Source organism: Chanodichthys erythropterus, chromosome 22 (assembly GCF_024489055.1).
Source record: "Chanodichthys erythropterus isolate Z2021 chromosome 22, ASM2448905v1, whole genome shotgun sequence".
NCBI classification, from domain to species: domain Eukaryota; kingdom Metazoa; phylum Chordata; class Actinopteri; order Cypriniformes; family Xenocyprididae; genus Chanodichthys; species Chanodichthys erythropterus.
In genome coordinates, this window is record NC_090242.1 from 32,254,876 (window position 1) to 32,282,109 (window position 27,234).

The 27,234-nt window shown below is 36.2% G+C and overlaps 2 protein-coding genes across 5 annotated transcripts; one reads left to right on the top strand and one right to left on the bottom strand.

Moving 5' to 3' along the window:
- The first annotated feature begins 935 nt into the window (after positions 1-935).
- On the top strand, positions 936-22,966 carry ark2ca (arkadia (RNF111) C-terminal like ring finger ubiquitin ligase 2Ca). 4 transcript variants are annotated; one of them, XM_067375764.1, is made up of 9 exons: positions 936-1,577; positions 10,754-10,764; positions 13,739-13,951; positions 14,069-14,194; positions 14,304-14,430; positions 15,895-15,999; positions 16,089-16,184; positions 16,263-16,366; positions 18,486-22,966. In XM_067375764.1, the coding sequence occupies exons 1-9, from the start codon at positions 1,509-1,511 to the stop codon at positions 18,601-18,603; spliced, it is 969 nt and encodes a 322-aa protein (XP_067231865.1). In that variant the 5' UTR covers positions 936-1,508; the 3' UTR covers positions 18,604-22,966. The 4 variants fall into 4 exon arrangements, with proteins under 4 accessions (XP_067231865.1, XP_067231863.1, XP_067231862.1 ...); XM_067375762.1 differs by lacking the exon at positions 10,754-10,764 and having other exon boundaries at positions 936-1,569; positions 13,753-13,951; positions 15,931-15,999; XM_067375761.1 differs by lacking the exon at positions 10,754-10,764 and having other exon boundaries at positions 937-1,569; positions 13,753-13,951.
- A 745-nt stretch (positions 22,967-23,711) lies between these two features.
- Positions 23,712-26,208, bottom strand: LOC137012302 (beta-1,3-galactosyltransferase 9). Its single transcript, XM_067375427.1, has 2 exons — positions 26,203-26,208; positions 23,712-24,818 (listed from the first exon to the last, which is right to left on the bottom strand). Exons 1-2 carry the CDS (start codon positions 26,206-26,208, stop codon positions 23,712-23,714), a joined length of 1,113 nt encoding a protein of 370 aa, XP_067231528.1.
- Positions 26,209-27,234: the final 1,026 nt, after the last annotated feature.

A 27,234-nucleotide genomic window follows, 5' to 3' on the forward strand; every position in this document is an offset into this window, starting at 1 on the left:
CTTTATAATTGGAGGAACAGAGAGAGGGTGGGGGTCTTCACAGGGGTCATGGTGAGAAGTATGAACAGAAGGAGCAGAGATAATCACAGCTCAGACCCCTGTGTGTGTGCGTGTGTGTGTGTTTGGGGGAAGGGGTTCAGGACGGGTAAGGACTGACATATGGAGTGTATAGTCTTTCAAAGCAACCAACCCCCTTTATGGCCAGCAGGCTCTGTCTGTGATTCTGTTACGCTCTTTCAAATTAGATTTTTAAAAATACAGAACAACATGTTGATCATGTTTCTGTTGGTATATATGTGCTAACACCAAATATGAAACTGTGATACAAGTTATGTAACAGCTGCCCAACAGACAATCAAAATACTTTTGAATGACTTCAAATGTTTAGTACCTGATTGTTATATAATATATATGCTATCAAACGATTAATCGCATCCAAAATAAAAGTTTGTTTACATAATGTGTGTACTGTGTATATTTATGATGTATATATAAATACACACACATGCATGTATATATTTAACAAAAATATATTTATAAAATATGATATAAATTATAAATAAATATACATGTATACATGTAAATATTTCTTTATTACAAGTGTTTATATATACATAATAAATATACACAGTACACACATTATGTAAACACAAACTTATGTATGCGATTAATTGTGATTAATCGTTTGACAGCACTAATATATATATATATATAATAATGTGAATTCAGGGTGATTGGGACACATTTTGCCATAGAGATGACTTGGAAAAAGTGTCCCAATCAACCTGAATTCACCATATATATATATATATATATATATATATATATATAAAATACTGTTAAATGTATTTATTTTTATATTTATCAACATTTTTGTTGATTTAAATCTAATTTAAGAGAATAATAATTAAGTAATAACTAATTATTTTTATTTGAATCACCTTTTTATTCATCTATTGTTTTATCCCAGTTTGAAAAGCACTATTTTACAGTTTTTTTTAACCTTTTATTGTATGCCAGGTAACAATCATGTCCATATAAATCCCAAGTAGGCCCAGTATATATATATTTATTTACCCATCTATCTATCAGCATGTCACAGCTACTTATATTTAACCTGGATTCCTTTAAGAGAAAAATAGACTGATTACATAACCTTGACTATCTTTAAAACCGCAGTTCTCTTTAATTTATATATCTTTCCCCAACATTGTTATTTACCCGCTGACGTCATAGTTTACAAACCCTGACGCGTTTTAGTAGCTGCGCGTTTCCGCCGCGTCCACTCTGATGATGTCAAAACCCCCTACAGCTAATTCACAAAAGACTCGCCGCCGTGCCGAGCGCCCTGATTGGACGAAGCAGGAGCCACAGGAAGCGGCGGCGGGCGCGCTGATTGGCTGCCGTTCTCTTTGTGTGCGGGCAGCTGGCGTCTGGGCTGCATTTTGAATGGTCTCGTATTGGAAGGCGAAGGTGTCCATGGGCAGCACAGCAACAAAGGAGCCAGGATGGTGTTAGTGCACGTCGGATATCTGGTTCTTCCCGTCTTCGGTTCCGTCAGAAGTAGAGGTAATTGCGTCTTATTTACTGTCGCACGCGCTCTCGTCTGATTTTTATGAGCGTTCGAGGGTCGCACGGACGCGCAGATGTGATCAAAGGCTGCTGGCCTGCCGGAGCGTCGCGTATTTTGCAACACAAACACGGAGCGATTTGCTCAGTGGCGTAACGTTAAAGAAAAATACTTAATGTTTATGTACCAGATATTTATTGTGCATTAATTTGCGATGGATAAGTCGTTATCAGGTCTCAATTTGGACAACGCGCACTACGCGCCTTTGTGTCAGAACGCATATAATATAGGAATAACTACGCGTTAATGCGTATTTGTCTTGCGTATAGCTCCCCACTGGGGCGCGTCAAACGCGTGTTTCAATCAACCAAGCTGTCGTTGCAAACAACGGAAACCTGCATGTTATAATCTAACAAAGTAGCGCGTTTTGGTTCGTTAATAACGCGCTACGATCCGTTAAATTCCCTCACATCCGTTCCGCCGTGTGCGGTTTTGTTTATGAATAATTAAACATGGCTTCAGCAGTCAGTGTACTGATGGGCAGCTGCAGTGGCACAAAATATCCTCAGCTGAACCTGCTCCTAATTTAAGCTTTTACAGGATGAATGCATGACAAATTGGCTTCATGTCGTTTTAATATCTAATCATCGATTGCAGCTTGCAATACGTGTTTAATTCTGCTCTAATGGGGGGAAGAAAAACCGTCTGATTCTTAAATCCCACCTTAGCCAGCCATGTCTGGACAGGGAAAAAAAGGTGCATCCACATACAGTATCTGTACACACAATTTTAGCCATGCTGCACCATCCGACGAAGATGCATTTATATTTAATATGCAAATACTTGCATTTTCTGCACCAGCAGAAAGAGATGCATTCCTGCATAAAATGTGCAATGTTAGTAAAATATGAGGTGCATTTAGTAGCCATGTATATAAAATGTGTATGTAGTAGTAGTGTATGCATTTTACACCAGCATAAAAACAAATGCAATAATAATAGTAATAATTTGAGGTGCATTTTGTAGCCGTGCCCTAGCACCGATGGTTTCATTGATTGTGCTTGTATTTGTTTCTATTTTTTTCCTTGTTCCATAGTCTGGGGGCTGATTCTACATACCGCATTTTTTCAGAGCTCTGTTCCCTTCCATTGTGTATCTAACGATCACCCGCCGCTGCTGTGCTATAGCCTCTGCCTGCCCTGCATCTAGCTGTGTTGTGACTCCCTCTTCTCATTCCCTCTCTTTCCATCTGAAGACGACATTACAAACAAACTCTCACTCATCCAGTTTATATCCTCCTGTGTAACCGACTGCAGAATAACACTCTCTCTTCTCTAGAAGAATCCTCTTGTCTTCTTATTTTTAAATGGTCATTGTTGCTTTTGACGAAAATAACAACTCATTGTAGCATTTTAGCTTTTTTTACGACTGTCATTGTGATTTGTCCCATTCTCAGTGTGGATAGACCAACATTTTTGCTGTAAATTTCTGTCAAGTGGATGCATTGGCCTCTCACTCGATCATAGCCGGGCTTGATCGACCCCTAAACACATGTCTCTGTCTCGTCTTTTGGGAAGGTGTGCTGTGCCGGTGGGATTTGCCAGAGATTTGGGCTTGATGGAGTGTTTATTTTTATTTTCTAATTATTTATGTACAGTTCGGATCGATAATACCTCACTCAGTGCCTCCTGGGGCGAACCATTAATTATTTAATCAAATTAAATCTATACCGTCTTCCTTAAAGGAATGGTTTCTGTCATTATTTACTCACCCTCACGTCGTTCCTAACCAGTATGCTGCTGTTTGTTTAGTGGGAAACAAAAGGGGATGTTTAAGGAAAGGACAAAAAAACACCATAATGGTAGTTTAAACCAGTTTTTAGTATAGTTCATATACCATTATAGTTTTTTATACCATTTACAATTTTTCAGCTTTTGTTTTAATTAAATTTTTAGTAATTTTGCTATGTGCTTTTGTCATTTTTATTCATTTAATTTAGGTTTAATTTATTTCTAGTTAGTTAGTTCAGATAGTTGTAAATGTAGCATTTCTAATTTAAGTTAATTTTTCATCTAATATTGATTTTTATTGCAGCTTTTGCAATTAACAAAAATGTTTTTAATAGTTTTATTTAATAAAAACCCTAGTTTAAATGACTCGTGCACTATATTTCAAGTCTTCTGACGTCTCATAAGTAAAATGTAAGTTATTGTTCACTGATTATTTTCTCCATAGAAGCTCTGAAATCTCATGTGCGTTTAAAAACGCCATTGGTTCTTGTATGGAGCTGAATCTATACGTGCCGCATGCAAAACTATCATATGACTTAAAGTCATATTCAATAATGGTGTTTTTTGGTCACTGTGTGTGGTTGTTAATGGAAAGAGATGCAGCAAAGATTCAAAGTCTCGTTTTTTTTGTTGTTGCATTGAATAAAATGACAGTATATGGGAATGGAACGACATGAGAATGAGTAAATTACTCCATTTAAGTCTAGTATGGACCTTATGTAGCTCCGCTGTCTTCTGGTTTGTATTTCTACAGTATGAAGGTAAGATCTTACGGATTTATGAATGAACCGCTCTATTTAAAATCTAATTTAAAATATTGAACGCGATATTGCGTAGCTTGTCAGTGATCTACAGCTCTGTCTATTAAATGCCGCTATATTTGAAAGCAGGTGATGGCGATTTAGCGGTAATCAGGGAACCGGCTTTACTGATGAAATGCGCGTGACAAAAGCATTCGATACATCGCCCAGCCCTAGACCATATGCGCCATCTCTTGAATTTTGTCTTTGAATTTTGAACAACTGTTTTTGCTGTAGCTCTGTACATTTGTATGGCATCGCTGTTGAAGAGCGGATTTACTTTTTGTAGAGTTAAGTAAATGTCAGTAGACCGGAAGATTTTAAATTTTAAAAAAGCATTCGATATATCGCCCAGCCCTAATATGGTCTATATAATGTACATTTGTTGCGGTATTATTTTCAAAGGAATTCGACTACTGTCAGTCGAGCTTTATTGATCTCTAAAGAGTTACTCAGGGAAAATAGAACTGCTATTTCAAGACCAGCGTAATGTACCTTTTAAAAGAGATACTTCAATAAAATTCAATATGACAATGTTAAAGAGAACCTAAATGGCGCATTTTGTTGTAGGAAAAACCAGTTATCTTCAGTTTGGAAGTAATAAAATTACTCTGAAGAAACAAAAACATACCCTAACAATAGGGCTGCACGATATATCGTTTTAGCATCGATATTGCGATGTGCGCTTCGGACGTGCAATGTCATGTTTAGGGTTCGTAGTTAATCCATATGGACCTGGAACCACTGTGATTTGCGGATTAATTGCAAAGTTTAACCATCATAGTGTGGAGTTTATCATTTGCATGTTTTATGCCGTCAGTTTAAACATTCAAGCGATTTTAAACCATTCAAGCACAAGATGACATGAAAAAGAACTCAATTCAGTACTTGTGTGCCGTTTTCTGTGCACACAGAGCCATGCAGACCGCACACGAACACTAAATTCCTTTCTTTTTCATGTATATTTGTGCTTGAATAGACACAAACATGCAAAATGATGCCAAAATGCCCATCTCGGTGTGTATCCTGATGTGTATCAGTATATTGGATCCGTGCATTCGGTCTTAAAGTAACAGCAGCCTAATAAACCTGCTGCTGTCGGTGTCATTAATGTTAATCAAACAACAAAATACATTGTTTTGTAGCTGTGACAAAGATCAATTGTGCTATTTTACATTTGATTATTCAATTTCTGTTCCTGAATACTGTTAGACTTAAACATAAAGCACTGTGTCTGTTCTGTTTATCTATACTTGTAATTTGTTTTTGTTTTCAATGCAGATTCACTCCTCTACAAAATCATGCCAATCATTCTAGAATGATTAATTCTTTCCAAACAGAGCTATTTAAGTCATCTGGTGAAATTATTTTCATATTTTACATTTACATATATCGCAGAAAAACAAATTATCGCAATGTCAGTTTTTTCCAATATCGTGCAGCCCTACCTACCGAGTAGCTAAGCGGTAGTTTATGGCACTTGACTGGCACACCGCATCTGACCACTGCTCAAACCGACCCTCATTCATTTGATTTACCCATGCTGCAAAGCCAGCATTAGCCTAGCGCTACCGAGCGGCGCTCCTAGCGCTGTGCGAGCATCAATGTCATCCACTTTACAGGGATCACTAGAACTGCACTGTAGAAGTCCTCCTAGTATTGAAATGTCTCTATTTCTTTGGTTGTGGTTCTCTGCCTTCTGTTCCTGTACTAGGCTGTAATGCATGACCATGTTTATTATTTTCCTCTTGATTTTGATTGTTTCTTTGTTTTGGAACATTGAACAGCAAACTCCAATGTATCTTTGTGTAGACATGTCCTGCTGTACTGACGTGTTGTAGCATACACATCTACCCATTGGATGCTGCTTCTGTTATGTTAACTTTATGGAGCATGGTTGGGCCTTGCCTTCGCTCTTTATTTGCATGGAATTATTATTATTATTATTACTATTATTATTATTATTATGATCACACAATTCCACTCATACTAATATTTTCCAATAAAGACTGTAGATTTTCCCCTAACCCTCAGTGTGCTCTCTGCTGATTTCCATGTGTCGTACCCTCAAACCCCTCCCACTCCACTCTATGGCCTCTTTGGCCCCTCCCTCGAGTCATCTCTCAGCTCCTCCCACTTGCCAAAGTGAATCATGGGAATGTGCACTCACAAATACGGAGGCAAAATTGTCACTTCAAGTCACACACATCCCATCTGCATTTCACTATCTGACCTTCTGCGTTTAGTGCATCTCGTTTTTTTCTTCCGGGGAAACGTGTTTTGAATAAATCAATACTTGGTCAACATGAACTCAATGATTTTTAGTTCCTCTCTTAATGCAGGATTCAAGTGCATAAATTGTTGGATGTCTCCTCTCCAATCATTTTAGTCTGTTCCTGATGGATAAAAACAACCCCCCCCCCCCTTTTTTATTTGAAAATACTCTTCCGTTCAAAGGGTTGGGGATAGTGATCAGAAGTGACAGTGAAGACATTCATAATGTCACATTCTATTTCAAATGAATGCTGTTCTTTTGAACTTTCTATTCATTAAAGAATCATAAAAAAAATAATAATAATCTCAGTTTACACAAAAATATTATGCAGCACAGAGAGAGCAAATCAGCATATTAGAATAATTTCACACAGGAATAAATTACATTTTAAAATGCATTCAAATAAAGTTTAAATTGTAATATTTTACAATATTACTGTTTTACAGTATTTTTGATCAATTAAATACATCATTGGTGAGCAAAACCATGTAAGCTTGTTTCCGTCTTGAAATAAAAAATTAAACTTCTCAATTCTGACTTTTTTCTCGCAATTGTGATATAAAGTCAGAACTGTGAGATATAAACTTGCAATTGTGTGTTATAATGTCTAATTGTGAGGGGACGTTTTTCACGCAATGCTGACTTTTATTTTGTATATGATTAATCACGATTAATCATTTGACAGCCATAAAAGTATTTGCATAATATATGTGGGTGTACTGTGTGTAATTTTATATATATATATATATATATATATTAATTATATAATGCACACAAATTAATGTGTATATATAAGAGAAATGTTATTTATGTACAAAATATTATTTATATATAATATAAATTATATAAAAATATAAATCCATATACTTGTAAATATTTCTCAAATATATACATGAATGTGTTTATTATATATATATATATATATATATATATATATATATATATATATATATATATATATATATATATATATATATATATATATATATATATATATATTATATAAAAAATTACACACAGTACACCCACATATTAGGCAAACTCAAACTTTTGTATGCGATTAATCGTTTGACAGCCCTACTGACTTTATAAGACGAAATTGTAAGTATATCTTGTAATTATGATTTTATAAGATCCAATTGTGAGTTTATATCTCACAATTATGACTTGTTTCTCAGAATTGCGAGTTTATCACGCAATTCTGAGAAACAAGTCATAATTGTGAGATATAAACTCACAATTGGATCTTATAAAATAAATATTTTTTCCACACTAAAAAAATGTCCCCTCACGATTAACCAGCAATTGCAAATTTTTATCTTGCAATTCTGTCTTTATAAGATGAAATTGTTTGTTTATATCTTGAAATTCTGAGAAAGTCAGAATTGTGAGAGAACACGCAATTCTGACTTTATATCTTGCAATTCTGACTTTATATCTCATAATTCTAACTTTCTAACTCGCAATTGCTAAAAAGTTGCAATTACCTTTTTATTTTTTATTTTAATATAGTGTTTGTAAGCTTCCATATAGAAGACGTCTTCCAAAAACATAATCTTGCTGGGATGTTTTTTTTTTTATGTGCTTAAAATCTAATGATGTTTATTTATACACATACTTTTTGATGTTTGGGTGAGCGGTCATAAACTTATGCTGGGTTCAGACTACATTTTTTTTTTTTTTTTTTTCTTATGATAATCACTGGTTTTTGACTTCTAAATTTTTCTTGTGTTGTGGACTACACGTTGCTTCCTGACCAATCATCGCTTGCCGTCTTTAACAACGTGCATGATGTCATCAAAAAGGCGAAACTAGTGACTGACTTCAGGAAACGAGCGTAAACTATGACTATCGAAATAATTCCACCCTAGCATCACCATTACCATCGTTTCTTTCGTTTCGCCATGTTTGAAAGGCATGTACAGAAGAGTTGGGAATTGTCATTTACGAATCACCGACACCCTACGTCAAACGGATCGTGGCAGAATCTAGTCTGAACCCGGCATTATATAGTCTCACAGATAAAGACTCAATCTATATTATAGAAAGTGCAGTGAAAACTAAACATGCAGAAATGGTCTGAGTAAAGGTAGATTGATAATTAGTTAAAAGGGTCATCAGTTAGAAAGTGTTAGAGGTGAAAGGTCACTGCATAAGGAAAGAATAAAATACATCTGAATGAGGTTTAATCTTAACACAACTCTGCTACCTGACCTTCAGTTGATGACCTTTGTTTCTAATGCTGGAGGTCAGAGAGGTTTCACTCAGTAAACATCATAATCTCAGATAGAAGAGAGGTTCATGGTTTATTAGGGACTCGCAATGTACATCTACGGAACGGCGAGTACATCGCACAATTGTTCACTGATCAATATTTTTGCCTGGGTTTCTGAGGGAAGCAGAGGAGAAAGATCATTAGAATTCAGAGCGCGTGAACTGCACACTCCATACGTTTCTGCTGATCTAAGAGTTTTGCTTGAATCTCTGGAGCCCTGGGGAATATTTCCCGCTGAGTAAATCACCGGTTTCTCCTCTGTTCTGTTCTCCAAAGGCGGCGTGAAATGAGACAATAACAATTCTATATCAAGAGTTTCTGCACTTTTGCACTCGGAAAATTCCATCATTTCCTCAAGTGCAACTGTGTTTCCATTTCCCCAGGGCCAGAGACTTTTGAGAATTTAAAAATATTTCCCGTGACCTTTCACAGCACTGTTTTGTCCTCGTATTCTCCTCAGGAAAAAAAATGCAATTCAAAATCAACACAGTTTCCTTCAACATACTGTTAGAAACGAGTGATTAGGATATTGTTCACCCAAAGATCACAATTGTCGTCATTTACACACCCCTTTTAACTCCAAACATTGTTTGTACTTCAATGTTCTTCAAAATATCTGTTAAAGGTGCTAAAGAGGATGTTTTGTTTTATACATTTTTGCAATATTACTTGAAACTGTCTTTACTAACTGATAAAAGACTATTTATTAGGTGCACTGAAAGTAATAATATTAATATACATAATCTGTGCACGAGGTAGGGCCTTAAAAACATCAGCCAATCGTTTACGCGATCATCATGTAAACGATTGGCCCTCTGGCTTGTCAATCACTGCCCTGACGTTCCTTGTGAGAGACGAGCACGGCTGTGCGCTCCAGTAACTTTCCACACTCCACAGGCGCCGCATGCAAAGTTTTTGTCAGGAGACAGGAGTAACAACTGCAGATTATGAGTTACCTGCGGTGAGTCCGACATAATGAATCCACTAACAGGAGACAGCGAATGCCGGTGGTAAACACTCGTGTTCCAATACTCGTGTTCCAATACTAGTGCACAAGTTTTGGGAGGCGTTCCCTCGAAATGAGCTGTGAAGGAGGGGGGCTGTTCTTACGCATGCGCTCATTTCAAAAACTCAGTCTTTGGTTTCTCAGTCGACGAAAAGATCCTCTTTAGCACCTTTTTAAGTTTTACAGGTTTGGAACAACATGAGGGTGAGTAAATGGCTATGTTTTCCATCCATGTATTATTATGCACATTTTGGGATATCGCATGGAGAGAAAAAAAAGCTGGATGGAAATGCTAAGATATGCATACTTTTTAAAAATGTGCATTGAGGTGGATACATTTTTTTTAACATGCACATAAACAATGGAAACACGTTTACCAAATAATTTCCTCGATGTGCAACAAAAACACTCACGTGACTTTGCCTCAACAGAGGATGTGATTGGATAACTGAACTAACCATTGGACCAATCGAGGAGCAATATTTCAATTATACACAAGTTAAATTCACAACTTTTAATGGAAACATAGCTAATGAGAGAATGTTAATTTTTGGGTGAACTGTCGATCCCTTTAAGGCAGAGGTCAGATTTATTTTATTTTTTTGCCATGACATCTTGGGAATCTTGACCAATAGTGCTCATTCTACAGTATGCAAATGCAGATCTGAATACCCAGCCAACACACTGCGATGTACATACTTCACATGCATTACTGTGGCTGTAACATACTTCAGTACTCAAGGAGGGATGATGGTTACAGTTGTTTTCTGCATATTAAAGAGGACCTATAATGCCCATTTTCACAAGATGTAATATAAGTCTCAGGTGTCCCCAGAATGTGTCTGTAAAGTTTCAGCCCAAAAATGACAGAATTTTTATTTTTGGTTGAACAATCCCTTTAACATGAAATAAGACACTTATTTCAGATTTAACATATTTAACAGACCCATATGTAAGGAGTAGACTAATATTTAGCCATCTGTCACTGTCACAAAAATCACCTTAAAAGAGTTTATTTTGCTATGTCAAACATATAGATGGATGCATTTGAAATCTTGCAGGGTTAGTTCACCCAAAAATGAAATTTCTGTCATTAATTACTCATCCTGTAAGTCCTTTGTTCAGCTTCAAAACACAAATTAAGATATTTTTGATAGCGAGTCCTCCATTGCCAGCAATAACACTCCCTTTTCAATGCCCAGAAAGCTACTAAAAATATATATACATACATATACATATTTAAAACGGTTCATGTGATTACAGTGGTTCAAACTTAATCTTATAAAGAGACGAGAATACTTTTTGTGGACCAAAAATAACAAATAGCGGCTTCATTCCACAATATCTAGTGATGGGCGATTTCAAAACACTGCTTCATGAAGCTGAACGAATCTTTTGTTTCGAATCAGTGGTTCGGAGCGCCAAAATCACATGATTTCAGTAAAGAGGCTTTGTTACGTCATAAGTGTTTCGAAACTTCAATAGTTCATGACTTTGTCAGTTTGATAGGCGCTCCGAACCACTGATTCGAAACAAAAGATTCGTAAAGCTTCATGAAGCAGTGTTTTGAAATCGCCTATCACTAGATATTGTTGAATAAAGTCGCTATTTTGTTTTTTTTGGTGCACAAAAGTATTATCGTCACTTTATAACATTAAGCTTAAACTACTGTAGTCACATGATCTGTTTTAAATATGTTTTTAGTAGCTTTCAGGGCATTGAAAAAGGAAGTGTCATTGCTGACAATGCAGGCCTCACTGAGCCATCGGATTTCATCAAAAAAATCTTAATTTGTGTTCTGAAGATGAACGAATGTCATGAGGGTGAGTAATAAATGACAGAAATGTATTTTTTGGGTGAACTAACCCTTTAATTTGGGATGTTTTTATTATGTGAGAAGTATCAAAGATAAAGACATTTATAATGTTACAAAAGATTTCTTTTTCAAATATGCTAAAATCCTGAAAATGTATCACGGTTCCCAGAAAAATTAAGCAGCACGACTGGTTTTAAAATCGATAATAAGAAATGTTCCTTGAGCAGCAAATCAGCGACATTACAAACTAAAAATCAAGTTTTAAAAAATTCAGTTTAATAATAACATTCTGTGAAGGTTTTTTCTGTATATAACCAGCGCAGGTTATGTAGCTAACTCGGTATGGGAGTTATTTTGTAAGTGTGTGTGAGAGTCGGACAGCTGAGCGGCTGAAATAGAACTTTGAGGAGCAGCTGTCAAACACTCCTTCCCTCCCCCTCCATCGCTCTCTCCCTCCCCTCCCCCTCCTCCAATCCCATCATTCCCTCCCCCTCTGTGTGTCCCTGAAACCCCCCCACCCCTCCATCTGTCTGTGTTATGTCCGTCACTGAATCCGTTTGACTGCTGAATCAGCCGCGTCCGGAGCTCATGCGCTCTCGTAAACACCTGTCTTTAGAGTTCAATACATTTCCTATTAAACCAAACCTCCAGTCTGAAGCAGTTAGGTCCAGTATATTTTCCCCTCAAAGAAAGCACGGCTAATCCCGAGGGAACGGGATCAGTTAGATCCGTGGTAATCCAGATAAAGAACGAGTCCTACCTGCAGTTACGCGGCCATTAGATCCAGCAGGTCACGACGTAAGAATCGTCACCTGGCTTCAGTTAAATAAAGAACAGGTAATATTCAATCATCAGGACGGCCTCTGGGTTCTGCTTCATGTCCTGCTGATGAGACGAGACATTTCACAACATCACTAACCCTTATACAAACATTTACCATGGTAACCACAGTTTCTACAAAAACGCTATAGTTACTCCAGATATTATTACTGCACATTCATAATTAATATGGTATCTCAAAATGTGTAAGATGCCTTACATTTACTGTTAATTTAACATCTTAATTATTTAGATGTTTTCTGTTATCAATATTTATTTAGTTTTTTATTTATTTTACTATTATTTTAGTTCTTATTTACATTTTTATTGATGTTAATTCTAATTTATAACATTGTATTTGATTATTTTTATTTTATTTAATACCAGTTTTTCTGTAGTAACAACTATTTTTTTTAGTTATTTATTTTATTTTACTGTTATTTTAGTTCTTATTTTAATTTATTGATGTTAATTCTAATTTATAACATTGTATTTGATTTTTATTTTATTTAATACCAGTTTTTCTGTAGTAACAATAACTATTTTATTTTTATTTATTTTTTTACTATTTTTTATTGATGTTAATACTAATTTATAACAGTCTTCTGTAGTAACAATCTATTTTTAAGTTTTATTTAATTTATTTTTAGTTATTAGTCATTTTATTGATGCTAATACAATTTGTTTTCTCTAGTAACAAACTATTTGTTTTATTTTATTTCTTTATAGTACTAAATTATACGTTTTTCTGTAGTAACTAACTTTTTTTATTTTTATTTTTTCTTATTGACATTTTTATTGATGCTAATGCAAATTTATAAGTTTTCTGTAGTATTTCTTATTTAATTTATTATTTTATTTAATGTTATTGAAGCTAATACCTTTTCTGTATTAACAATAACTGTATTTTATTTTTTAGATCATTATTTTTATTAATTTTTATTTTCATTTTTATTTATGCTAATGCTAAATTATAACAGTTTCTCTGTGGTTAAGATAACTAGTAAATGTGGTATTTTAGCTGAAACTATTGTACATTTTTAAACCATTAAAAGCATGTGTGTCTTTCTCATTGGCTATGTTCAGAACGGAGTCCTAGTGTACTATTTACTTAAATTTAAACTATACTTTTCAAAAATGTATAAATGAATTTATGAATGCTTTTGCTTGTCTCACGAGTAAGGCTAAATATGTGAAACTCGATGATAAACATTTTTAAAAAGCCATATACTTCAATGAGAGTCTCACAACCTCATCATGTCTGGTAAATGTCATCCAGTTATCAGGGTATCTTGACACATAGTCTGCTATTCCGAACATAGCCTGTGTTTTCTCACACGGTTGTAGCTGATCTCTGATCGGTTGTGTGGACTCTATTTTGTGATTGATTGTCCCGTACAGGAGCACATTTTAGCAGGCACCAGCATAGTCATGCTACCTCCTGCCGGCATTTTCACCTGGCTGCTACAGCAACGCCTCTGCCTGCTGAGTTCCCGCCCCCTCATCTGTCCCCGCCCCAGTACCAGGAAGTCCCGCCCCCTTTCCTACCTCAGGCCTTACAGCAGCAATACCTCATCCAGCAACAGCTACTGCAGCGCAGGTACAAAGTGCACCTAAACATATTTGGACATTTAAAAATGCATCTTTCTTTAAGATAAAAGAAGGAGAAACACACAAAACAATTGATAGATAAAAGGTGTTTCATCACATTCGTCAGACGCACACAGGAGCGAGTCCCGCTGAACACTCATCGGTTACGCCCAGGATATGAATATGCTCCGCCCCTCCACGTCCCACAGCCAATCCCACAGCAGCCCAGATACCTGGCGGAAGGCACCGACTGGTGAGTTCTGCACACAAAGCAGCAGTAAACTAACTCCATTGAAACTGCTGCTGATTGATTGTTTTTAAATGATTCTTATTCAAATGAACACGTTCACATGTGTTTATAGGGATCTGAGTGTGGACGCAGGTGTGCCACATCAATATCCTCTGCAGCAGATTCCTCAACCCTACCAGCATTACCTGGCCTCTCCCAGAATGCACCACCTCCCCAGGAACACCTCCTCCACCCAGGTGGTGAGTGTCTAAGCAACATGTCTATGGCTGTGTCTGAAAACGCATACTCTCTTGAGTAGGTACTTCTTTTGAATAAGTAAGTACTTTGCAACTGCTAAAAAAGTGTGTTCTATATAGTATGAGTGAGTGTAGTATGAATGCAATTCGGACGTATTGTCATTATCGCCATGTTGTCATTATCATGTGACCTACAAGCGTCACTTGCTTCACCGCCATTCACAGAACCTCTCTGTGGCCTCATGGGATTGTAAAGTGTACACCGTATGCACACTTCAGAATCTCACTGGAAGTAGTAGGTCAATTTTTTGCCTATGCTTTTGAGTACTTTGAATTCAGACATACTTCTCGCTGTGTACTGGTTTTCACCTACTATGTAGTAGGGAAGTCTGCGATTTCAGATGCAGCCTATACTGCAGCAATTTAACATGAATATTATATGTAATTTATTATTTATAGATAATTATTTTTGTTATAATTAATAAATAAAAATGCATTTTGATAAACAATATTAATAATAAAGTAAAATATATATTTTTATTATTGTCTGCCAAATGCATAAAAAACATAATTTATATATTTTGCTTATTTAGATTGAAGTGTCGTAAAAATTATATGTAATAGATGAATAATAATAATAATAAAAATAATATTTATAGATAATTCTTATTTACTTTGTTATAATTAATAATTAAATAAAAATGCATTGTCCTTCGATTAATAATAAAATAAGTGTTTTAATTTATGAATAATATCTGCCAAATGCATAAAAACATAATTCATATATTTTTTATATTTAGATTGATGTCATAAATATATGTAACAAATGTATTATTATTATTATTTATAGTCAATTTTTATTTACTTTGTAATTAATAATAATTTTATTATTATTATTATTATTGTCTGCCAAAGGCATACAAAAACATCATTTATATATTTTTCTATTTAGATTGAAGTGTCATAAATATTATATGTAATAGATGTATTATTTATAGATAAAAATTATTTATTGTTATAAATAATAATTAAATAAAAATGCATTTGGCAGACACTATTAATAAAACACTTATTTTATTAATAGTGTCTGCGAAAATGCATTTTTATTTAATTATTATTTATAACAATAAATAATTTTTATCTATAAATAATACGTGTTTTATTAATAGTGTCTGCCAAATGCATAAAAAACATATATTTTGTTTATTTAGATTTTTAAAGTGTCATAAATATTATGTAATTTATTATTATTTATATATAATTCTTATTTACTTTGTTATAATTTTAAAAAATGCATTTTCGCAGACCCTATTAATAAAAATAATTTATTTTATTAATGGCATCTGCCAAATGTATAAATATATATTTCATTTATTTAGATTTTAAAGTGTTGAATGTAGTCCTCATAAAATGAGCACAGAGTGTTTGTCATGTATGTTAATTTTTTTTATTTTTTATTTTTTTTAGGTTGTCCATGAGATAAGGAATTATCCATATCCACAGCTCCACCTGCTGGCGCTGCAGAGCTTGAGTCCCAGCAGACACTCTTCTGCTGTTCGGGAGAGTTATGAGGTAACGCACACATGCACAAACAGATGAATACTAACACACACACATTCATGCTTTGCTCTGATTAACACTGAGTGTGTGATTGTGTGTAGGAGCTGCTGCAGTTAGAGGATCGATTGGGAAGCGTCAGCCGAGGGGCCGTGCAGACCACCATAGAGAGATTCACCTTCCCGCACAAATACAAGAAGGTTAATACTTATAGTTTGATATTTTCATGTCCAGCCCAGAGTTTTCTGCTGCTAACACACTTGTGTTTGTGTGTGTAGCGGAAGCCACTGGATCTGAAGTTATGTGAGAGTGAGGAAGAGTCTGATGTGGATGAGAAATGCACCATCTGCCTCTCCATGCTGGAGGATGGAGAAGATGTCAGGTAGTGTAATACAGATGACAGAAGGTTGCATTTATTTGATCAAATATTATTCCAAATTAAAATAAGTTTTCTATTCGAGTATATGTTAAAATGTAATTTATTCCTGTGATCAAATCTGAATTTTCAGCATCATTACTCCAGTCTTCAGTGTCACATGATCCTTCAGAAATCATTCTAATATGCTGATTTGCTGCTCAAGAAATATTTGATTATTATCAATGTTGAAACCAGTTGATACATTTTTTTAGGATTCTTTGATACATAGAAAATTCAAAATAACAGCATTTATTTTAAATAAATCTTTTATAACATTATACATGTCTTTACTGTCACTTTTGATCAATTTAATACATCATTGCTAAATAAAATGATAAATTTCTTTCAGTTCTTTAAAAAATAAAATCTTGCTGACCCCAAATTTTTGAATGGTATTACTACACCAGGGTTTCCCAAACTGGGGTCAGGGAACTGCAGGATGTTATGGAGTTGATAAAAATCTATTAATGTATAAAATATAAATGTGTTGTTAAATTATTGAAATATTAACTTAAAATCAGGGGGTACTTGGGTCAGTACAGAGGAGGATTAGGGCCAAGCAATAATAAAAAATAAAAAAAAATCTCGAGATTAAAGTCGAGAGAAAATGTTGAGAATAAACTTGTTAAATTACGAGAAAAAAGTCATTAAATTGAGAAAAAAAGTCGTTAAATTTCGAAAAAAGGTCGAGATAAATGTTGAGAATAAAGTCATTAAATTATGAGAACAAATTTGTTAAATTATGAGAAAAATGTCAGTAAATTCTCAGAATTTAACAACTTTTTTTCTTGTAATTTAATTATTCTCAACATTTTATCTTGACTTTTTTTTCTCGAAATTGAACGACTTTTTTTCTCATAATTTAACGAATTTGTTCTCATAATCTAACAACTTTTTTCTCGTAATTTAATGAGGTTTTTCTTGAAATTTAACAACTTCTCGAGACAATCTTTTATTTTTTTATTATTGCTTGGCCCTAATCCTCTTCTGTAGGTCAGAGATGACCATTTAAAAAAAAAAAAGAAAAAAAAAATCTCTTTTCTGCACTATAAATACTACAAAGTACCAATGTTATTTTAGTATTTATGTACTATTATAGTAATTATAAATATTTTGAATTAGTTTTAATTTTATTTTAGTATTATTTACAGTATACATTAATATTTTGAATTAGCTGGGGTTTTTATATTTTCAGGTTTTATTTTAAAGGCACAATATGTAAGATTTTTGGATTAAAATATCCAAAAACCACTAGAACAATGTTATGTATATTTTGTTGACTTGTGTACTTACATTATCCCAGATGTTTCCAAGAATGTTTAAATCCAGAGAAATAAGCAATTTAAACCAGGACACGGACCGTGTCCCTGCATCGCCTATCAATGACCTCACCCGCGTTACCCTCGATCTCCGGTTTTATTTTGTAGAAACCATGGAAATTCCAAAGATGCTTTAATATATTACATGTTTTATTAGACAAGTGAACATCTGTTTGTTTTCTGTCGATGAATGTATCCAATCATTGTTATATAACTCAACACATTTAGTCTTATTGTTTGAATCTTGATTATATTAATGATATTCTAATATTGATGTATCTTACTGCAGTGTGCAACAAGTAGTAGTCTCATAGTAGCCGAACGTAATGTTATAACATCATTTTCAACACACAAATGTATCTAATATGATAAACAGAGCTGCTTTACCCACATACGCTTGACTGGAAGAAGCAGAAATGGCGACTGTGGCATGCTCTGCTTCATACTACAATAACGTTAATAATCACATCTATGAACATTGTAATGCCCGAGTCACGACGGATTCATTTCCACCGGCTGTGAGGTGCAGACAACGTCTCCCATGATTCCACATTCAATCTCAGCATCATCAAGCTACGCCTTTGTTTCGAATAGGCGACCTCTAGTGGCGAAAAACTACATAGTGTGCCTTTAAATTTAAGTTTCAGTAATTTTGTAGTGTGTGTTTGTCACTAAAAACTTTACTCATCCTAAATAAACCATTTCTATACTTAAAAAAACATAAAGAATAAGTGATCTAATCTCTCTCTCCGTCTCTCTTTCAGGCGGTTACCCTGTATGCATTTGTTCCATCAGGCGTGTGTGGATCAGTGGTTGGCCACCAGTAGGAAGTGTCCCATCTGCAGAGTGGACATCCAAACACAGCTCACCCCCGAGAGCTGAAACATGCACGCATTAACAAATAACTCACACACACATGCTCTCTTTCGCTCTTATACATCCACAGATATGTCTGTACAGACATTTCCATCCACACACACACACTGTATATTACCTACACACATGTATGAGCCATCCAACACACACTAAACACACACTCACACGCTTTACTGAGCCAATGACAATAACTGACACTACACACACTCACACACATGCTGGTAGAACTTACTAAAGGGTCTGTCGCAAGGAGTGATTCTGTCTGTAGGGAAATGGTGTGTGTCCGTAGCATGTGTGTGTATTTGTGCAATTCCTTAAGCCATGAACTTTACTAAAGACCCTCAGCTTGCATACAATACACACACACACACTTACACACTAATTATAATGTATACACAATGAAGCGGATAAGACACTGTCAAATCTAGCTGCTGGAGTGTGTGTGTGTGTGTGTCCACTGTATTTCTGATCTGCAATACTGCTTTAGTCTTACACACTGGAGCTACTTCGGCTTGCGTGTGTGCGTATGTGCGCTTGTTCACCATTTTGGTGCGCGTGTATCGTATGTGTGTTAATATTTTCATGGGTCACTGGGTTAGCGGTGCACGACGGTGCATGTAGAGAAGCCAAAAAAAGAACACATGCTCAACGCAAACATTTCTGAGACAGCAGGAGGAGGGCTGTTGTCTTACACACACAAAAAAAAACATCAAAGTAGGCGGAGAATGTCGTGATTGGTGGATTTGTGTAGATAGGCGCAGTAGTAGTTGCATGCATCTGTGCTTGGGTTGTTGTTTCAAGGTACACCTGGAAGTGTGTGTATGTGTGAGAACGCATGAATGTGTATTAGCTCCTTTAAGCTGTGACGATCCGTAACATTATCAGACTCATGTAGCGCGCGCGTGTGTTTGCGAGAGAGAGAGAGACCCTGCCATGACCTTTGACCCTAAATGCCTACTGAAAAAAGCACATGTGAGCATAGCTGAAGTGCCCGGCCTCACTCTGGTGCTGCGCTGCCATGGTTACTGTATTTATTATTGGTATTTAAAACATGCAGTGTTTGGAGGGGGGCGGGGCTTGTGAGTGTCCAACCATGTTTGTGTGTGACAGGTTTCCCCTCGTGGTTGCTATGCTGGATGCTATGCTGTATTGCTAGAACTACAATGTAGAATGTCGTGTGATAGAGGACCATCCGCCAACAGCACACAAGCGGGTCGAGAAGGACGAACCAGGAATTATTCGTATTTGCCCCAACAAGACCCGAAACATTCTCAATTGTAACAGTTTTCTGCTATGATTAGTTTTCTGTTTTAGGTCAGATGTTTTTTTTTGTTGTTTTTTGTTTTTTTTAAGAGTATCTTGCTGAGCAAGTTAAAATTAGCGAAACTGTTGACATGTTTACAGCTTGCAACATGAACAATAGCACATCTGGTATAATGGTGCAGACACTGTTGAGCACTGCATAAATGCACATTAAAAAAGGGAAGCATGCTTGCAATGTGTACGTTTCTGGCCTTAGGCCGGGTGTCCAAAAAAAAAAGTTTTTTCCAGCGGCATACTTTTCCAATTGTTTTCAATGGGAGCGCCGTGTTTTTTAAACGCGCAACAAGGAGCTTTTTCACGCTCAAGTGCTCACCGTTTTTTACCAGTCGCTGAGAGTTGAAGAATGTTCAATTTTAAGTAAATCACTGTCGCTCTTTAACCAGCCGTCCAATCACAGTGGAGGAGGGGCGGGACCAAACGCCACATTCTGCTTGTACAACATCAACAGATGACAAGCACAACAACCGAACAATCATTAAAAACAATACCCAGAGCAAATACTTTACATTGTATCAACATTTTTATATAAAACAATGCGGAAACAAACTATCTGTGAAATAAGATAATAGTAACACTCCCGTGGATACTCAATATCATAACAAGAAAAACGTTTCAACTGAAAAAAACACTCTCAAGCTCTGCGTTTTCAGCTGGCTAAAAACGCTTGGTGGACACGTGGCCTTTCACTTTTTAGTTGTTTTGTTTTTTTTAAATCATAATTTTAACTACTTACTTTTTAAATGCATTGTTTTTTGAAACTTCTGGTTTAGTTTGGCTTCAAATGCAACATTTTTGGGGCCATTTTAAAAACCACTTCAGTTTTTATTTGTTTCAGCCAATGAGCTGCGTTTTTGCCTGTGCATCGGCTCCTCCCCCCCAGTGTTCTGTGTGCTGATTGGTGGATGATGGCTCGTGTTGATCGTTTACACAGGGTTATGTCCGTTGAAATGCCTTAAGTATTTAACAATCATAATTTATTACTAACTGTAGATATTGTGAGTGCGTATTTAATTTTGTATAGTTTCATTTTTTGCAATGGAATCATATTTTATTTATTTAGAAATAACACAAAATGATTAAAACTCTTACCTCATGTTTGAGTTGGTTTGCGGGAATGCTTCGCATGCGGTTGGTCGTGTTCGTGTGTGTTTCTCCCTTTGGTGCTGTGACCTTACTGACATTCCGCTTGCTGACTGGTCAGACGCGGCAGCGGAGTGGGAGTATTATGGGTTTTGATTCGCTGTCCTGTTTGCACTCTTAGTTTTCCAAGGCCACCCTCTCACTGGCATCGTTTTTTACCACTCTGGCGACCTTTGCAACAATCTTTCTCTCTTTCTCTCTGTAAGTCTTTCTTACATTGTTAATGTTTACATGATCTTTACCTCTCTCGTCTCATATCTGTCTATAGTTTGCTAGTGTTTAACACTTTTATTCTTGTTAATGTTTACATCCTCTACTTGCTTGCTTTCAGTCTTCTCATGCTTTTTCTGTCTTGAACAGTCTTAAATTGTTAATGTTTACATCTAAGGGTGTGTTCATAATCTAGTGAGCTTCCCTACATAGGTGATTACCTTCTAAGGCAGCATACTAACCTCATAAATGACTGTTTTGAAACGCACTACATAGGCAGCAACAAATACACAACGCACAATAGCGTCTCTTATTAGCATATTGCTAAGCTAACAAAGCGATAGGCATGAAATGTATATAGCATGTATAAATATTGGTTAAAATAGTCCATTGTTAATTACATAGAACTGTTTTTATCAGTACATTTTGGTACTAAAATATAGAAGCTTTTTTTTCCACCATAAAATAAAAAAGCAACTTATCTCAATCTTGACTTTTTTTTTCTCTGAATTGTGAGATATGAACTCACATAAAGTCAAAATTGCGTGATATGAACTCTCAAATATGAGAAGTCATCAGAATTGCAATTCTGACTTTAAATCTCGCAATTCTGAAAAAAAAAAGGTCAGAATTGCGTGACAACTCGCAATTGTGAGGAAAAAACGTAGAATTGTGAGATAAAAGGTCGCAATGACCTTTTTTATTTTTTTTTATTTAGTGGCGGAAACAAGCTTCCATACTAAAATGAATCATACTTATGATTGTGCCCGCATTCTCCACCATATTTTTTGACAGAGATTATCACATTGCATTTTGAGATTGCATTCCCTATTAAGGATGCATGTGATTTATAGATCCTTTATAACAGCCATCGCCTAGGCAGTGTGCATATGGTGTTGTCTAACCTAGGTAGGAGGCTTACTGGGATTTGGAACCAGCCCAAGTCTTTCCCTCAATCTCTCATTCCTTGTGCCTATTTCTGTTTTATTCTCAATCTTCATCTCTGATATTGACAGTCAGCACTTTCAGACTGTCTCCAGGGCATGTGAAACCTCTCTCTTCCTAGTTTATTTTGCCAGTCTCTCTCTCTTTCTCTCTTTCTCTTTCTCCCTGTCTCATGGCAGGGTCAGGACTAACAGAGTATGATAAAGCACAACAGATTTAAAATGCATGTTTCTCAGGTTTGAATATATACATGACTAAATAGAAATATACAGCTACATAGAGAAAATAAAGACTAGTGCAGATGTTCTACTAATGATATTAGAGGATTGATTTTTTTGCTGCTGCTTGCATTTGAAAAACAAAACAAAACCAACAACAAAAAAAAAGACATTAATAATAATGTTGTCCTAAAAGTGCCAGTGACAGGGGTGCCGCGTGCTGTGGGTGTTTTTTCACTAGCGGATTTTCTAGCAGAATATAGACTATTTATCATTCATATTAAAGCAATAGCGCTCCTGCTGGTGTGACTGCTAGTACGTAACTGGTCGAGTAAAAAAAAGTCTGTGTAAAATGTTAGAATTCTCTTTTGGTGGAATTTTTGTACCTTATTTATTACTACTACTAATGATGAATTTAAAAGTGGCATTGCTAAAATGTTTTTGGTTTTGTTTCGTTTTGTTTTCATTTTTGTTTAATTTCAAAGCTTGTACATTATCCTTTTTGTATGTGCTCATTTTGTAATAAAAACTGTTGAAATGCTTAATTTGCTGTTTTGTGTCTTGCTCTCTTTCTATTTAATCATATTTCTATATAATTTCATTATAAATTGGAAAATCCAGCTGACACCTGGTTTTACATGGTTTCTGGCTGGTCCAAGCAGGCTGGTTGAAGCTGGTATACATGTTGTGAACAAAACGTAGATGCTGATTTGTTATGTGTACAGTGTTTTATTTATTAGAATTGTAATGCAGTTCACCCATCTTAACAGTAGAGGGCCAAACAGACTCTTTTAAATGCCTAATGAGACAGTATATGCATTCAAATATGAACAAAATTAACATTTTAATGTATATTCACTGAAACATTATCTCATCTTTGGCATTTATTGGTGAATATATTCAGTAAGAGAGACAAGAGAGTGTATCATTTATATATAATATGCTAATTTATTTTAATAATTTATGAAACCCCTTACATTCTCTGTTACCAAAGCAATAAATAATTCACTCTCACTTTTTATCTTCTAACACTGTTGTACGTATGACACAGATGAACTCAGAATCATTAGAGTCGAGGTGAAATTATGTTCACAATGCAATTTCCTTCTGCAACGAGGAATACTTTTGATTTCATGTCGACTTTAAAGCCTCTTAGAGTCCTAAATAATAGTACAGATTAATTTGAATACTTTGCGAAATGTTTTATATATTTGGTCAAATAAATATTTACAATAATTTATACATCTAAGAGACACACATAAACTTTCCCCGTCCGTTCTAGCCCTGGGTGTTGTCGCTATTCAGAAAGGAGAGTTTATCCAGGTAGGTCATTGCTTTGCACACTACCAAGCTATAATATGTCTCCAGCATTCCACAGCCCCTCCCCTTCCCTGCCCCTAAATCATGCCAAGCCACGCCCATCAGCCCCGCCCCCATCCCTGCCGAGCTGAATAGGAAGTCATAGCAGCAGGGGTTATAGCGAATGTGCCGGTCACCGGAAAAACGAGCGCTGTGAGTGGCCACCACACCTGCCCGTCTTGCACACAGGCCAATCAGAACATCGGAGGGGAGGGGCAGAGATACGTCCTCCGCAGCGACATAAACTTTTCTCACGACGTCTTGAGATAGAAGGAATGCCGGGCCGGAGCAGTAGTCTGGAAGGTATTTATCAGGATACAACTGATAGGGCAAGTAATACGGTTTTTCGGGATTTCTCTCAGGTGCGGCCCGATGGATGACCCTGCCTAGGTAAAGGTCATCCGGATGTGTTCTCAGTCCCAGCAGGTATGCTGTAAGTGCAGGAAGGTTTAAATACACAGAATCCTCAGAAAGAACGATAAATCGGGCTTGTGGGCAAAAAAGTAGGATCCAGCGAAACGCCATTTTAACTTGCTCCCAGTGTCCCCTCTGCCAGTCTCCCCTTGAAACGCCTCCCTCGAACTGCACAATGTCACCATACCGTGCCGACTCCTCCCTCATCATCTCTTGCTCTGCTCCTAAAGGGGAGGAGCCTGTGAAAAACAAAGTCCGCACGGCAACACGGTGCACCGAAGTCTGATTGGCCCAGGAGTTTCGGACTGCCTCCCTCTGGCTCAAGTTACCAGGAGAACTCAGGACCACCGTGAGGATGAGGAGGTCCTGGTGATGAAGGCAGGGTTCGGTGTTAATGGGATAGAGCTGCGAGGTGTTGACCCTGGTCTCAGTCAGGTCCAGTTTGCGTGCACGCTCCCGGACCTCGAGGACAACCCGGTCAGTGTAGGCGGCAGGAGAAGACTGCAAGAGAAACTCTTCGACTATGTCACCCCCAAACAGCAGCGCGTGAAACAAGATGACGTTACACAACAGGAAGCACCACTGATGAGTCTGCAGCCGAAACACACAGATCTGGGAGAGACAGTGGAACAACAAATGTGACCAAGTTAAAGCAACATCTACACTTGAAAAAAATGGTGAAGGGTTTAATTTGAAACAAGGGCTGCTAAGGTGTTCTGAGTGTTTTTATTGTTGTTATTTGGTTGCTAGAATGTTTTGGATGGTTGCTAGGTTGTTGTTAGGATGGTTTTGGTGGTTGCTAGGGTGTTGTTAGGATGGTTTTGGTGGTTGCTAGGTGGTTAAATGTTTGCCCAACATGCTGGGCGGGTTTGTTTAACCCAGCTCTTGTTTAAAAATGACTATATGGCTGGCCTAAAATGAACCCAAAATAGGTGAACATTTATTAATCAGCAATTTGATAAATGTTTATTGTTAAATTATTATTTATTAAACTTATTAATAAATGTTTATTTATTAAACATTAAAAAATGTTCATTTCATTTATTTTAAGCAAGCAATACAGTAATTTTTAAGCAATAGTTGAGTTAAATAAAACTAACCCAGCAGGTTGGACAAACATTTAACCCAACGGCTGGGTTGTCAATTTTCAGCCCAACTTGGGTTGTTTTTAACCAAGCATTTTTTAGAGTGTATGGTTGAGTTTATTTTTAATTTTTCAGTACATTTATTTTTATTTATATTATTTTATACTATTTTTATTTTATTTTTTTGTTTTAATATTTTAGGGATATCAATGTTCATGCATAATAACACTGATGTCATTTAAATATGCTTAACAATTCACTCTAAAAAATGGGTTAAATATGGACAAACCCAGGGATTGGGTTGTTTTCACCCAGCCATTTTTTTCAATCAATTTTGGATTTATTGTTTTAGCCAGCAATATAGTAATATAGTAAAAGGCATGTTTTTGCTCACCCCCAAATAGAGGCAAATTTGTGGGGTATTTTAAGCTGAAACTTAACCAGACCAGAGACTTATATTACATCTTGTGAAAGAAGGCATAATAGATGCCCTTTAACCCAACCTGCTGGGTTTGTCCATATTTAACCCAACTTGGGTTGTTTTTAACCCAGCATTTTTTTTTCTTGTTATAGTGACACTTCCATACTTCAAATACACATACAGTTAAATCTCTTATCTCTGCTAAAAGGACCACCTTAGACCATGCAGCATGAAAATGGTTTTGTAGTCTATTTGGTGAACCAGCATGGGCAAGCAAAATCTATTAGGTTAATAAGCATCGTTTCTGATGCTGCAAAACCAAGGAAGTCTTGCTGGTTCTGCCAGTTAAGCAGAGAGTTAACCAACACATGAGGAACAGTATCCAAAACAACAACATATGCTGGACATACAGACCAGAATATTCTAGAATTGTGCAAAGAGGCCAATAGAGAGGAACAATGATAGGAACTGAGGACAAATATGTACTTACCTTCATGATGTCCCTTTAGTGTGTCTTTCTTTCTCTCTCTTCTAAATCAAATTCCTCTTCAGTTTTCTGTCCCATGAGCTATGTGCGTGCTGCTCACCTGGACTTTGTTTCTACAGTAAACTGACACCAGGCAGGTAATGGTAACATAACACAGCTCCGTCTCCACTGGCCAAAGATGTCCAGCTTCACCTACAGTAATAATGGATGATGTCAGGATACATTACTCAAGCCTGTTCCCAGGCTGCTTATATTTTTCTCAGCCCGTATCACTCAAAGCTACTGCTCTGTTCTGATCTAACAGAATGTTTTGTAGGAATTTCAGATGTACAAATTGCAATTTACATTACATTTAAAAACCAGATTCCAAAAAAGTTGGGACACTGTACAAGTTGTGAATAAAAACAGAATGCAATGATGTGGGAGTTTCAAATTTCAATATTTTATTCAGAATACAACATAGATGACATATCAAATGTTTAAACTGAGAAAATGTAATATTTTAAGGGAAAAATAAGTTGATTTTAAATTTCATGACATCAACACATCTCAAAAAAGTTGGGACAAGGCCATGTTTACCACTGTGTGGCATCCCCTCTTCTTTTTATAACAGTCTGCAAATGTCTGGGGACTGAGGAGACAAGTTGCTCAAGTTTAGGAATAGGAATGTTGTCCCATTCTTGTCTAATACAGGCTTCTAGTTGCTCAACTGTCTTAGGTCTTCTTTGTCGCATCTTCCTCTTTATCATGTGCCAAATGTTTTCTATGGGTGAAAGATCTGGACTGCAGACTGGCCATTTCAGTACCCGGATCCTTCTACGCAGCCATGATGTTGTAATTGATGCAGTATGTAGTCTCTGTAGCGTATGCACACGTATCAGGATAATCAATAAACTTTGGAGTTTCCAGAACGCTTTTAACCTGATGAACTTTGTTTCTTAATCACTAAATCGGCTCCGAACTGTCTACTAAAGATGAGCCCACTTGACACCTTTGTGGCCCTCCGAGTTAACACAGCAGGCCCAATTTCCTTGC